This window comes from Castor canadensis, chromosome 5, assembly GCF_047511655.1.
Source record: "Castor canadensis chromosome 5, mCasCan1.hap1v2, whole genome shotgun sequence".
Taxonomy (NCBI): Eukaryota; Metazoa; Chordata; class Mammalia; order Rodentia; family Castoridae; genus Castor; species Castor canadensis.
Window position 1 is genome coordinate 86,415,968 of NC_133390.1, and position 15,325 is coordinate 86,431,292.

The 15,325-nt window shown below is 41.8% G+C and overlaps 1 protein-coding gene across 8 annotated transcripts in view; it reads left to right on the forward strand.

Moving 5' to 3' along the window:
* Mcf2l2 (MCF.2 cell line derived transforming sequence-like 2) overlaps positions 1 to 15,325 on the forward strand; it is a 210,382-nt gene that overhangs the window by 82,408 nt on the left and 112,649 nt on the right. For 7 of the 8 annotated variants that reach the window (XM_074073657.1, XM_074073654.1, XM_074073653.1 and 4 more), the window contains 5 exons: positions 1,864 to 1,980; positions 6,826 to 6,975; positions 12,597 to 12,721; positions 13,326 to 13,440; positions 14,968 to 15,087. In XM_074073657.1, coding sequence (XP_073929758.1) covers positions 1,864 to 1,980; positions 6,826 to 6,975; positions 12,597 to 12,721; positions 13,326 to 13,440; positions 14,968 to 15,087 — 627 coding nt within the window. Of the gene's footprint in view, positions 1 to 1,863; positions 1,981 to 4,622; positions 4,750 to 6,825; positions 6,976 to 12,596; positions 12,722 to 13,325; positions 13,441 to 14,967; positions 15,088 to 15,325 lie in introns of those variants that run through there. The other variant, XM_074073660.1, reaches the window with a different exon arrangement.

A 15,325-nucleotide genomic window follows, 5' to 3' on the forward strand; every position in this document is an offset into this window, starting at 1 on the left:
CTCTTGCTTACTATAGTGATATAAACATAAGTCTTGAAATCAGGTAGTGTGAGTGATCCACCTTGTTCTTTCTCCAAGTTGTTTTACCTGTTCTGTGTCTTTTGCATTTCCATATCAGAATTAGCTTTTGAGTTTCTACCGAAAGTGCTGGAATTTTGACTGGGATTGCTATGAGGCTATAGGTCAGTACTTAGGGGTATTGAATCTGCTAATAACTTCTTTTTATTTTTAATTTTCACTTTTAGCTTTCATTTAAAATTCCTCTTGCTCCACTAAGATGAGAAGGCAGAGTCCTGGCAATGTGGGAAATCACACCACCCTTCCCTGTTTAGATAAGGGGAATTGAAAATATGTGATCTGGCAAGACAGGTTTCTGACACTCCAGGCTGTGGGGCAAAGTTACTTCTATTTAACATGGTGTTGTACATAAGTATATATTTTAAATTCCAAGGATTGCTTACCATAACAACTAATGTTCCCTGAAAGCAAAATACATTTTTAACTTGGTAATTTTTTGCTACCTGTTCTATAACTCCTAATTTTAGAAAGACTAAAAATATCATTTTGAAACTCTGAATAAGTGGTTTAAAATTTTTAGGAGGGAACGGCACAGATAAACTAAGTTTTTTCTGTCTCCTTCTGTCATGTATAAAAATAATTTTTAGCTGGGTGTGGTGTTACATGCCTATGATCCCAACACTCAGGAGGCTGTGATGGGAGGATTGAAAGTTAGAGGCCAATCTGGGCTACATAGTGAGACCCTGGCTCAAACAAAACAAAACACAATAATAATTTTTAAAATTCTCAAACTGTTTTCAGATTAAAATATAGGAAGATGTAGTCATCAGTTTCCACTAAATCCAAATCCTTTGCAGCAGGGCTCATATTACTTATGAGTTTTATTTTTCGGTGTCTGGCATTTATTAGCAGTTTAATAAATATTAAATGAATAAATAAAAATGTATAATTCTGTTTCACTTGTAGATTTTGGGCCCTAATTTGTATGTATTTTTCATTCCAAAGTGGATTGATCACTTGACTAATACTGTATAATCATAGGAAAAAGTCTACATTTTTATGTCTAACCAAAAATCAATTTTCACAATAATCAACATGGAGTGAAAAAAATACAAGGCCATTAGCTAAAGGCTTCAAGGAGTATGTGTTTCATACAGCAGAGAAGAGTCCTTGTGCCGGATAGAAGTGAGGAGAAGGTGTAATACAGTTTGTGAATTAGAGCCCAGGCCACACCCAGGTCAAGACTGCTGTGGAGAAAAGGAAATTTGGGGACATGTCAGCTTCCTTTACACATGAGTATTTGTTTATCAGCAGGATTGTTAGTTTATAAAAGCTCACTTCCTCTTACCTCCACAGCTCCTCCATGTAAGACAGGATTGGGGGCACACCAACATCTTCATCACATAGATGGATCTTTCCAACACCTCTGCTGTGGGTCCCTGTACTCCTAATTTCATTTTGATATTCTTTCACCAGGCCGCTGTTATGGAGCTTCTTAGTGCAGACTTTGAGACTTCAGCATGGCACTTGACTTTGATGGCTGAAGAGTATACCTTAGCTTGGGAATTTGGGACAAAATCCACTTAAAGTGAGACCTCAGTAGCCTGGAACTGAACTCCTTCATCCAAGTCACCATTTTGTCACAGGCTGAATGACACTTAGGTATTCCTTGTTCAAAAGGGAACAATGGAAAAAGACTTTAAAAAGTAGTTCTCTGCTGGATATAGCAACCATCTTAGGATATAAATCCCTGATAAGGCAAAGGTGATATATTGTTAATAGTAGAATCTAAGTGAGCTGTTTCATGATCTGTGAGGAATATATTTAATTTTTTTTCTCTTACAGATTGTCATGTTAAACTCTGTTTCTGACCTTCATGGCTACATTGACAAAAGCCAGTTGACACAGGAATTAGGAGGAACTTTGGAATATCGCCACAGCCAGTGGATAAATCACCGAACCGTGAGTATCAGCTGATGTGCTTTTCAGAATCTCTCCTTGTTTCCTGGAAGGCAGAGGAGTTCAAGATCAACAGTGGGAGGTCACTGCCATTGACTGTCTGACCATGGGAAGGTTGAAATGAGCTTTCTTTTGATGACCACCTAATCTCCCTGACTCTGGGGTGCACCCTGGGAGTTTTCAAAAATCCCAATAGCCTTCTATACCTCAGGGAAATGATTTTACCTGATCTGGGACATTAACATTTCAAAAAACTCCTCAGGCAACTCCAATGCACAGATAAATTGAAACCCAAGAAATCAGAAGAAGCTACATTTAAATATTGTCACCATTATTTACTGTCTGACCTCAGGTGAGTTACTGAGCCTCTCAAACTCATTTCTTCCCCTGTTAAAATGGGACTAACACAATGGTGCTCTTGCTGGGAGTAATTTTAACCCTCCCCCCACCCTAGGACATTTGCCAATGACTTTAGACAGTTTTTGTAATCAGAACTTGGTGGGTTGTGGTTTGGGGCATCTTGTGGATACTGACCTGGGACTCTGCTAAACATCTTACAATGCACAAAATAACTCCCAAAACAACAACAAAATTATCCAGCCCAAATGTAAACAATGCCAATGTCAAGAATTTCTAGATTAAGACTACCTTGATGTGAGAAGTAAGGGATACAAGGTTTGTGAAAGCACTTGGTATATAGTATTTTACTTTTTTTTATCCTACTTATTTGTTTTGGTAGTTGTTATTTGAAAGGAGAAGTTTCAGTACTAATGAGTAAAAAGTAAGAATCAAAACTCACTGTGATGGTCTGAATGTTGTTCTCCCCCCAATATCATATCTTGGAACCCAATGTGATAATATTAAAAAATGGGATTTGTTGGGAAATGGTTAAGTTAGGAAGGTTCTACCCTCAAGAGGTTGAAGGAAGCTGCTTTGTGCCTTCTGTCATGTGAGGAGGACACACAAAGGCCCATCCATCTATGAGGGAGGCCCCTCACCATCACCTTGATTTGGGACTTCCAGCCTCCAGAACTGTGGGATATATTATAAATTATTCAGTGTAAGGTATTTTTGTTGTAACAGTCCAAATGAACCAAGACACTCACCACATAATAAGTGTTTCTATGTAAAGTTTCATTCTCCCTTCTTCTCTCTCCTAGCCCCCACCCTTGAAAAGATCAGCTTTTCTAAGTAAAACAGGAGTCTCCCTTCTCCTCTGTCATGATAACTTGTATTTCCACCACTTCTCTGTGTCTGGTCAGCTTGGAAACATGTCACCCACCATTTACTAATGAACACTGAACACTGTTAATTAGGTATGAGAATTTACCCTGTTTTAGATAGTGATGTTTTAAAAAAAAAGAAATTTAAGAAACAAAAGTAAATTTCTAGCAACACAGTACATTTATTTCAAAGCTACATATTATAATTCCTCCTTCATTTCTTTGTGTGTCATTGAATTCCAAGGAAGGCATGTTTCCCGAGACCTAGAGGGAGGCCCATGACCTAGGCAGAAACTTCTCATCCATGTGTCCGCAATAATGACTCCTAGAACATCTCATGAGAAAGAAGGGAGTGGTTAAGTTCTTCATGAGCATGCGATTCTTAGTAGATGTACCTGTGAGAGATGTGCAGGCAAGCTCAGTAGAGTGTCATGAATGAGTGTGATGAGGCTCTTTCCAGTGTCATTAGACAATTTAAAATGTGGACCTGGAGTGCTTCTAAGCTTTATTTCTTCATTTCTTAGATATTTATTGTGTGACTTAAATAATCAGAAGCAATGCTGCCCCACCGCCTTGCTGGGCTTTCTAACTGTTTGCAGTGAGTTCTCTAGCAGTCATTGGTTTTATTACAAAGTTCATGCTTTTCAAGTTGCCACAAATCTTTTTTGAAACAAGACAGATTGGCAGTGAAAACATTTGAAAGATGTACCTTGACTTCAAAGACAAAAGTAGTTGTTTAAGAACTTAAAGTGTTCAAGAAAGCTGAGCTCATGAAAACTGCTTATTTAGAGATGGCATGAGCAGATGTTGGCACACTTCCCGCCTTGCTAGACCCGGTTTGTAGCTACGGCTTGACTTTGTGCAGGTGTTGAACACATGACAGTAAACTTTAAAAGCAGAACTAGTACTGAAAGCCCAGGGATATTCTGTACGTGCATTTTACGTGTTGTATAGACTGTACATCCATATAGTTAGCAATAATTAGAGTGCAATAGAAACACACGTCATTTCATTGTTTTATATCTTTGTTTTTGTTAATGGTACTAAGGCTTAAACTCGGCCTCATACTTGCTAGGCAGGCACTCTGCTGTTTGGGCCACACCTCCTGTTGTTTTATATCTTATGATTGAAACATATAGCTGTGTGTGTGTGTGTGTGTGCGCGCGTGCGTGTGCGTGTGAGAGAGAAAGAGAAAGCAAGAAAGAGAGAGCAAGAGAGAGAGATTGTGCTTTCTGGTTTGTCACATTTTTGAGAGACTTCCTCAGAAGTTAGAACTCAGAACTTTAAAGATTATTTTCTTCAGTCACCTTATTTTATAGCCAAGGAAACTGACCTTCAGATAAAGAGGTGATTTGTCTAAGGTCAGATGGTGAAGTACTGGCAGAGCCATGAATAACGCCAAGCTTTTTTACTTCTCCTACCCATCAGGATCAGGTCCTCTGGGCCATTTCCCAGGTGAATTTTCCTGAAAAACATGGAATCGAGTTGACTTGCAGAGGGTGACCGCAGAGGAATACTATGGCTTTCCTGGGTCCCCAGGATGACATCTGTAGGTCTAGCACTTGACACTCTGGGTTATTATTATTTCACATGTGTGAGATATTCTACTGTTCCCATGATCCTATGACATTTGCTTTTTTTTTTTTTTATTCTTAAGAACAGAACAAAACCCTGCTGGGTTGGGGGGTGTAGGTCATTGATAGGGCGCTTGCTTAGCCTGCGTGAGGACTTGGGTTCAATTGCCAGCACCACGGGGGGAAAAAAAAGGTAACAAAAAATTTCAAAACCCCATGCGGAATAGAAAGCGTTATCCCTATTTTTCAAATGAGGACTCTGGGACTCCACAGCATGACCTGGCTTTTCCAAGATCACACAGTAAGGAAGGATCAGAATCTGGACTCTAATTAGCATCTTCAATTCTAAGGCCAACGTCTGCAGGGACCTAGTTTTAAATACCATTTTGCTAACTGTAATTTTGACTGTGAGCAGGAATGACATGTAGTGCTTACGAGCACAGCCCACTAGCCAGATTACCTGGCTTCAACCCCACATCTGCCACTTATTTTTTTGTATGACTTCAGGAAAGTTATGTAGCCTCAATATGCCTCAGTTTCCTCATCTATGGAATGTGGAATGACAATAATAATACTTAACTAAGACGCATTAGAAGACAGAGTGCCCATAAAGCAAATCCATCATAACCTTGTATTGTCTTAATAGTTCCCTGGTAAGTGGGTTTTTCTATGTTATTCATCACAAGCCATTAGTGAATACAGTTGAAAGAGTGTCTTACGCATATGCTAGATTACATCAACATAACAAAACTTTGATGTACTTAATAGAAAGATTTTCATAAGTGTTTGGCTTTCCAGGCCACAAGCACTATGACGGTCAAGGTTGAGGCTATACAAATGCTTGTGCTAACAGGGAGATTCCACGAAGTCCAATACTTTAACTATGACAATGGCTGAAGTAGAAGGGACTTTGAGCTCAGACATAGAGATGGGCGGTGTTCTGGAAACCTCATGATGCCAGCCACAGCCCCAGACAAGGACCCTGTCAAATCTGGGGCATTCCTTGTGACGTGGGCTTGGGTTTTTAGAAGTATGATAATGGAACAGAGGTCATTTTTTCCCGAGGAAAATTAGTAGAGTCTCTTTGCTTTTTCCACTCTTCCATTCATCGGCTATTTTGTGGACCTCCTGCAGTGTGCCAGGCTCAGTACCATGCCCTGAGGGTGTGGGGATGAATGTGACATAGCGCTTACCCTTCGTGGGCAAAATCATCATAGGAAAGAAAGAGGTGCTGTGGCAGTGCCCTTCTGGCTGAGTGGAATGATTTGCGGGACTCAAGGGTCCCTTTTATGGGCAATGTCCCTATTTCCAAGGCAGGCCACTGAGCACTCTGCTCACATGCAGGTATCTCATTTGGGAGATGAGCTATGAGGCCCTTATCCTGTCAGCAGGTATTTATTCAATAGCAGAGGAAGGTCCTGAGTGGATAGGACACAAACCAGGCACATTTTATGAAAGAGATATGATAGAAAGAGGTCCCAATCCTTCCCCACATCTGATAGAAGCGACCTCTGAAAGGTCACAGGTGACATCACCACATTCATCTTTTCACTGGTTGTCACATCCTCTCGACAGCTTTGACGAACCTCTCAGAGGCCTCAAACAGTGGGGCGTGCATGCAAGGGGAGGAGGAGGACAGAGGGCAGTGCTGGGGCTAGTAGAGAAGGTAGCATTTATTAGAAAGAAGGTTCTGCCCTTTGCAGCACTGCACCTGCTATAAACATGGATTCCAACTTTCAGGTGTTCTTGGGGATAGGGAGCCCCAGCTTTGAAATATCTGACCTTGGTTAAATCCTTCCTTCCCTTCTGTCCAAATAATGATTTGAGGTAACTAACATAACCCCTTGGGAGCTTCAGTTCCCTCCTCTATAGAAAGTAAATAAAATACCTCCCACTCTATGTAAATCAAGATGACTCATAAATCTATAGAGTCAGGGACAATGTGTGGCACATCCCAGGCACTCAGAAGTAGCTAGTCCATGCTCTTTCATGGAGAGAGCAAAATGTGGATGCTAATCTCTGCACATTGTTATGATTGTCTGACTTTCCAGGCCATAGAAAACTTTGCCTTGACATTGAAGATGACTGCTCAGATGTTACAGACATTTGGGGCCTCCCTGGCTACAACAGAGCTTCCCAGAGGCATGCTGTCCACGGAAGACCTTCTCATGTCCCACACAAGGCAGCAGGACAAGCTGCAGGTGAGAGAGCTGGGAACAGAATGAAAAATGAAGCCCTCCTCTTCTTCTGTCTCTGATCACTTGGTGTCCACTGGCCACCTTAGAACTTCTGGATAGGCAGTAGGTGAAGAGGAAAACCTCTGGAGTCCCGTGAATGTGAGAGCTGGGGAAGCAGCTCAGAGAAGGCTAACTCCTTCCAGTTTGTGTTGGTGGGATGATGTGTGTGAGCACAGGTCCAAGGCAGCACTTGTGTGACTGCTTAAGACAGAGCAAGACCACACTAAATTTGCAGGGGAGAGGGGAGGAGGGTATGGACTCAAAGTGTGAACTCTCTGATAGTTGTTATGAAGTTTTGGAGCAGACTAATAAAATGACTAAGTTTCTCACAGATGTGTCTTTTTATCTGGGGCTAGTTAGATAAGAAAAAAGGACTATGGGAGGTGCTCTGAGCTGGGTTTAAGGAGAGGCACATATTAAATGATTCATGTCAGTATTTGCTGAGAAAGAAACAGGGCAGGTTTGTCAACCATGCAGTAAGAGAAGTCTTCCTGGGACTTCTCTCCATGGGTGCCAACTCCTTTCTGTCTTGAGAAGCCCAAACAGACTGATTCTTTATTTCCCAGAAGGCCCATTTTCACTGGGGCAGCAAAGTGAGGGTTGAATGGTTTGTGTATCTTAGCCTTGTCTATGGTCTTGGAGCATCACCAGTTGGGAAGAGCTGGTCTCTTAACTGGTGACCCCAAATTTGCAAGAATGTTTTGCTAGAAGGTTGATTTGTTCCTTTATTCAACATTTATTGAGTACCCGCCATAGTGTGCCAGGAAAAACAAAAAAAAATGCAGCCTCGAGAAACAGAGAGTTGAGTTAAGGGAGTCTCAGAGTCTAGTGGTTGAGGCAAATTAATTCTTCCAGGTGCCAGAAAGCAGTGCTAAATTCTGTCTTAAAGGAGGTTGTCATCCAAAAAGAATTTAAAATGTATTCCCAGGATTATCTGAGTAATCAAAATATCTGCACTGAAACTGTGAAATCCTACAGCATCCTGGAAATTTTCCCAGGAAATGCCTCTGAGAAGCTTGGAGGTCTTCTGTTCCAAATATGTTGGCCAAGCTCACCTCCCCCTGATTCCTGGGAGGCCCAGGCTGCAGAAAGGCAGGTTTGGGGTGACTCCGTGAAGTCTGCAGGAAAGGGTTTGCAGTTGTACAGAGTCAAGACCTGCAGGAGTTTGCAGAGCAGGTGGTCAATAGGAGAGAGGGTGGTGAGAGGGATGCAGAGAGTGGCTGACAGGCACAAGTGTGCAGGAGCTCCCTGCAGGGGGCTGGTGAGCACAGTGCCTCTGCCTTATTCCAAGGAGAGGCAGCAGAGCAGAGCACAGAGATGATGACACAGGTCAGGCGAGAAGGTCTCTGGAGACCATCAAGCAAAGCAGTTTTGCAAATTTGGGATCAGATACAAGAGTCTGGCTCTTCCCAAGTTCAGTGTAGCAAGGACATATGCAATGCTCTGGGGAAAATGGTTTTAAAAACGTGGGTTTTAGAGGTTGGCTACGGCTCAGCAGTAGATGGGGTCACCCCAGCATCACACACACAATTTGTATTTTAGACAAGGACACGTATCTGGGATGTGAAAAACAGCCAGGTAGGTCCTGCTTTCTGTGCAGGGGGTGCCCCAGCAAAGGCAGATGAGTGGGTGCTGTCCTTTCTACATGGGCAGGGCTCTCCAGAAGTACAGGGGCAGGAATACCCATCTCTAAGATGAAGTAAGGGCATTTCCTGGGTAGGGTAACCAGCTGTTCTCAGAATTAAAAAACTCTAGGGAAAGGAGGCTAAAATTTCACACCAATTATGTAGCGGGAGAACTTGAAGATACATATAATGTGAAATATTCTTTGGCAATTATAAGAAATATTTTATGCTCTAATTGTCATATCTCAGTTTAGTTAAATACCCTTATCTACTTCGTAAGACAAGGGAAGGGAATTTAGAATGTTCCATTTAATTAGCTTTTTAGAAAGAAAATAAATGCAGTTGTGCATGAACTAAATGTTATGCTTGTGTTTATAGTCCGTATTGCTCTAAAATCATGGTGAAGACCTATAACTATTTAAGAATAAAATTCTCAAGACAAATTAATTTGTTTAAGTATTTGCTTTGGTTAAGAATATTAAGTGAGCTAGGCACTGGCGGCTTATGTCTGTAATCCTAGCTCCTTGGGAAGCTGAGATGAGGAAGATCATGGTTTAAGGTCAGCCCAGTAGTGCTCCATCTCCAAATAACCAGAGCAAAAGGGACTGGAGATGTGGCTCAAGTGGTAGAGTGTCTGCTTTGCAAGCATGAAGCCCTGATTTCAAACCTCAATCTCACCAAGACAAAAAAAGAAAGACTATTAGGTGAATTGGGATTTAAAAAATTATTCTGTCTTTATTTTACCAAGTAATAATAATATTCTTTGAATACAAGGCAGAGAGAGGGTTCTTAAGGTCGTTTTGTGATTACTAATTTTTGGCCTACTACATATTTGATTTATTCCTTATCTTGTAACTTAGTAGCAAGAATATCAAAATGATTAATTTTCTTTTTCCTCTTTTATTAGTAACTTAGTAGTTATATGGTAATTTATACATATTTTACTTTACTCATTAGTGTTTTACCTGCCCCCCCGCCCCACACCCATGCTGGAGCATCATGCATGGTAGGCGAGTGCTTTTTCATGAGCCCTAGCTGGTGAACCAAAGATTCTATGAGCAACTGAGCCATTTATTTTTCATTTAGAAAGTTTCTTTTCCAAGTGAAAAACCAGTATAGTATAAGATTTATTCCTTGGAATAGGGAACCTTTTAGTCTGTTTACATATCTATAAAAGTTAACAGTGTGTGATTTACTGTCTTCCCAGCCTGGAGAGTCTCTGGTTAAACAGCACAGCACTGGCAGATGTGGCGTGAGTGCTTGATTTTTTTATCTCCTGGAAATCATTGAGATCCCTTATCTTAGGTTCATGTAACCAGCTACCAATCACCTCTACAGTCAAAGTAGGAAAGCCACTGAATTAAAGCATTTTTACATCCTCATTTGCTAATTTTCTGTGGATTTTTTCCTGTTTTGTTCAATGCTACCTTCCAATAGACTCACTTTTCTTTTGGTCACCCTGGTATATCGAAGCATCTGTTTATATAGAAAAAAAATCTCAGAATGATCATATCAAACTTTTAAACTTGAAAGAAATCTCTTTTCTAGAAACATAAATTCCTTCCCCTCAGGCTGAGCCACACTTTGACTCTTAATCCATTCTTAAAATCAAACAGTGCTCCAGTTCCAGACATGGTATGGGCTGTTTTCTGTCCAACTAGATGTAGCTTTGTGTTAAGATTTGAAATCTTGTTTTCCCTATCTCGTCTGAGGCACAGGAAGGAAGAGAGAGCCCTGTGCATACAACCTGGGAAAGGTTACAGTTCTGCTGAATGAGACAGGCACACAGCTCAGCATGCCCACCCGTCCAGCTGTGTCTGCCACACTTAATGGAGAGTTAAGAGTCTGGACTCAGCAAATGCGCACAACGCCCCACAGTTGACCATAGGGGGGCTGCTGTGTCCTAAGGAGAAAGGTAACTTTGACAGGTGTGGTCTCTCCCTCTCACCCTGCAAGCAGTACCTGTCCTGTCACCACCCGGGGCTTGGCTGCACAAAGAAAGGAAACTCAAGGAAGGGATCATGAATTTATGCACATGTTCTGGAAAACAGTGTCCTGAGTTCCTCCTCCATCCAGCCTGAGTACTGGCAGTAAAGAATAAATAAATGCTCCAAACTATGAAGGATATTTTCTTTTCATGGAAGCTGTTTTTGGGGCTGGGTAACTTATATGTACTCTTTTAAAGCACTTCAGTTCCTCCATCTTTCCTTTTATTGTAGATTTGTGTAACCCTACTAAGGCTGACTAGGCAGTTCAATCCCAAAGTCGTTTCCAGGTGACGATTTTTGCTTGTATATTTTTTAGCAGTGTGAAGGGGTCCGCAGTGTATGATATCACTTGGCCTCACACACTTCCCTCATGCTCTGCTGCTCTCTGAGTGTATCCTTACCCCCCACTGTCTCCTCATCGTCCCCTTCTGTCCTAGCTGTATGCCTCTTCTCCTTTAGCCTCTCCACCTTGCTTCCCATCTCTGAGTAGGAAAAGCCAAGACCCTCTTTATTGGGTAGGAAGAGGGAAAGGCTAAGAACACTGACTCATGAGTACTTTTTTCTTCATCATATCGGATTTGTCTTTATTTCTCTGCAACCTGATTTCTTTCAGACTATTATTAATTTACCTATCCTACTAATATTTAATGAGCATTATTGAGATAAGAAGAAATGAGGTTGACACTTGACACTTGGTAGTGGAAAAGAAGAGAAATGTCCAATTCCAAGACCAGAGAGCCAATCTTTCCTGTCAGGTGGCTGACTTGGAAGGTTGGGGTGTAGCTCAGTGATAGAACACTTGCCTAGCATACACAAGGTCCTGGGCTCAATCTCCATATCAGAAAAAAAAAGTGACTGACATGGGGCATTGCCTGGAGTGAACAGAGCCAGGAACTTCCAAAGAACTCTGAAGGGCTATCTCAGAGAAGTGAAGTCTCTCATCAACCAGATCCAGGGACAAGTTTAAGACTGATAGAGACAACATAACCCTCTGGGGAAAATACTGGATTGGAGTGGGAGATAAGGAAGAAAGGTGTGAGGCTGAGAGGGCCCAGGACTTCTGTATGAACTGAGTAGAGACGTACAGAACTCCTCCCTGAGGGAATGAACTGTAGGACGGCTGAAAGGATAGTGGGACCTAAAAGAAGAGGCATTTGTGTGCACAGAGGGGAACATTTGTTTGATTCTTAGAACTGTCGGCTTGTTGTAACTCTCCAGTCCACACCAAGCCAGCCAGCATCTGTGACCCAGGAAACAACCCAGAATTCCCAAGAGCAAAATTCTGTGCTAGCCTCTGCTCCCTTTGTCATTGCTCAGGGCAATGAGCCATGACTTGCACTGTCTAAGGAGAGGCCTCGAGCTGTTGGATTTGGGAGCAAATAGCCTTCCCCAGTTGTAAAGCCCTGATGATGAAAGAGCAGAGTGGAATTGCCTTGGGAGGACAAATCTTTCCACATCTGACTGGAATTGCTGCCCATTTCTGCCAAACTTCAATGACTGAACAATACCACAGATGGAGAGACAGGTGTTTATTCATGTGCCCACATGTGGTATTTTCATGGTCAACTAGCAATTATTATGTTATTATTGCTTGCCAATTTCTAACACTTAATATTCAATATCTGTAATGTTCTTGTTTCCGGTCATTGTCTTGGATTTTATTAATTACTTTTCTTTTTGATTTATAACAGCTTGAGATATACAAAAAAATGTAAACAAATGTTGCTTTTGAAGAGGGAAAGTAGACAGGTTGGAGACAAAGGACTTATATTTTCCAGTATATATCTTTTGGTTTATTTGGATTTTTTAAATTATGACTAAGAATAAGTTTTTAAAGCAGCATCTTTACTTCTTTGGCATTTAATTTCCTACACAAAAAGCATGCCAATCTACCATTCTCTTCATCCACCAAATACCAAAAATTTTTTTTTATTAATTCCTTCTAAGAGAGTCCATATTTTTCTTTTTCTAGGATGAGCTGAAATTACTTGGAAAGCAAGGGGCCACATTACTGTCATGTGTCCAGGAACCAGTGTCCAAATATCCCACCAGCAAGCTCAGCCTCAATGAACTTGAAAATGTAGCTACCATGGAAAGGTGAGTGAGTAGTATGGGACTTGCTTTTTGAGGAGAGAACAAGTATATCTAGGTGATCTAAAACAACCCAAACCAGATTGAAACAGCTACTGTTTGGTCTTAGTGGGTCTGAAAAAAGAATAATATTTGAGACAACAAGGGAAAAAGATTATGTCCATCTGGTATTAACCTACAGAGACCTTTTTACAAGAGTTCATTCCCTCCTTTGTGATATGCTCCCATTCAAGGATTTCAAAGGAGATGGCAGTATGTATTGATCTATATTTCCAAATAACACTTTGCCTTGGTTCTACACTTTACACATTGGTAGCTTCAGGTGGGGAAAAACGAGGCAAAAAGGTAAAGTCACCTGGAGCACATTTTAAAGCACAGTGGGTGCATCTGATTTGAAGTTTCTGCCTGCACTGTGGGGATCCTGTTTGGAAAGTGGAATGCAAGGTGACCCACTGAAACACAAGAAGACATGGGTGGCATAGCCTTTAATAATGATGGGGATATTAGTAGCACTGACTGAAAGCAGGCAGTATGCACATAACAGACCTGTGTGGACACCTGTAGAAGAGAATGCTAACATAAAGTTGCTTTTTCATTTTTTTCTTGAAAGGTTATTGGCTCAAGTGAATGAAACAGAGAAAGCCTTTGGTCAGTTTTGGTTTGAGCATCACCTGAAGCTTACCCAGTGCCTACAACTACAGCACTTTGAACACAATTTTTGTAAGGTATTGTTTTCTTTTTCATATAATATCCTTTTTTGGTATAGGCTTCTGTTTTTCTCTTCTCCTCAATGCTTTGAGAGTGGGATTTCCTCTTTTCCTAATCCAGCTCTCTCTTTATAACCTTGCTTCTTCACAGATCCCCTCACCCCAGCTTTTTCAGTGGTGTAGCAATGTTCTAGAATCTGTTTCCCTTTGATAGTCATGACATTTCAGTGATGCCTTGCCTTCCCTTTTTTATTGATAATCTGTTTAATGTAGTTCTCATATTTTGTCTGTAAGTGCCTTTGAACCCTCCAATTCATTTATTTTTATTTTTTTATTATTCATATGTACATACAAGGCTTGGGTCATTTCTCCCCCCTGCCCCCACCCCCTCCCTTACCACCCTCTCCACCCCCTCCCTCTCCCCTCCACCCCCTCGATACCCGGCAGAAACTATTTTGCCCTTATCTCTAATTTTGTTGAAGAGAGAGTATAAGCAATAATAGGAAGGAACAAGGGGTTTTGCTGGTTGAGATAAGGATAGCTATACAGGGAGTTGACTCGCATTGATTTCCTGTGCATGTGTGTTACCTTCTAGGTTAATTCTTCTTCATCTAACCTTTTCTCTAGTTCCTGGTCCCCTTCTCCTATTGGCCTCAGTTGCTTTTAAGGTATCTGCTTTAGTTTCTCTGTGTTGAGGGCAATAAATGCTTTTGGGCCAGGCTAACCTCACTCAGAATGATGTTCTCCAGTTCCATCCATTTACCAGTGAATGATAACATTTTGTTCTTCTTCATGGCTGCATAAAATTCCATTGTGTATAGATACCACATTTTCTAGTGGGGCATCTTGGCTGTTTCCATAACTTGGCTATTGTGAATAGTGCTGCAATAAACATGGGTGTATAGGTGCCTCTGGAGTAACCTGTGTCACAGTCTTTTGGGTATATCCCCAAGAGTGGTATTGCTGGATCAAATGGTAGATCGATGTCTAGCTTTTTAAGTAGCCTCCAAATTTTTTTCCAGAGTGGTTGTACTAGTTTATATTCCCACCTGAACCCTCCAATTTAATTAGAAAGGTAATGAGCTGAAGAAAGGAAGGAAGGAAGGAAGGAAGGAAGGAAGGGAGGGAGGGAGGGAGGGAGGAAGGAGAGGGAGGGAGGAAAGGAAGCAGGAAGGAAGAAGCAGGAGGGAGGAAGGAGAGGGAGGGAGGAGAGGAGGGAGGAGAGGGAGGGAGGGAGGAAGGAGAGGGAGGGGAAGGAGGAAGAAGGGAGGGAGGAAGAAGAGGGAGGGAGGAAGGGGAGGGAGGGGAAGGAGGAAGAAGGGAGGGAGGAAGAAGAGGGAGGGAGGAGAGGGAGGAAGGAGAGGGAGGGAGGAGAGGGAGGGAGGGAGGGAAAGGAGGGAGAGAAGGAGGGAGGAAAGAAGGAAGAAAAAGCATATATAGATACACTCAATCCTGATCCTTTTTGGATTTTCAAGTTTGCTTAAAGCATAAACCTATAACTCCAGTGGTGCTTGTTGTTTACTTCCGCTCTACTGTGTCTCATAGGTGAGGCTTGCCCTGGAGAACTTACTAGAAGAGCAAGCAGAGTTCACAGGCATCGGAGAGAGTGTGATACATGTGGAGCAACTTATTAAGGAACATAAAAAGCTGGAGGAAAAAGGCCAGGTTTGTTTTTTATGTTTTTGTTTCATACTATTAGAGCAGTCACTGTGGATAATGACAGATCATGGCTAATCAGTGCTGTTGGAGGTTTGCTAAAGGACACAGGAATGCCCAAATCCTGTCCTTTAATCACCCCATCCCCACCCCCGGTCCCCAAGGAGATATGCATGCTAACAACTGTAAGAAATTATACTGGCCGTCCAGAGTTCTCAAAGTGGTGAGGACTCTGGGCCAGCTCTGC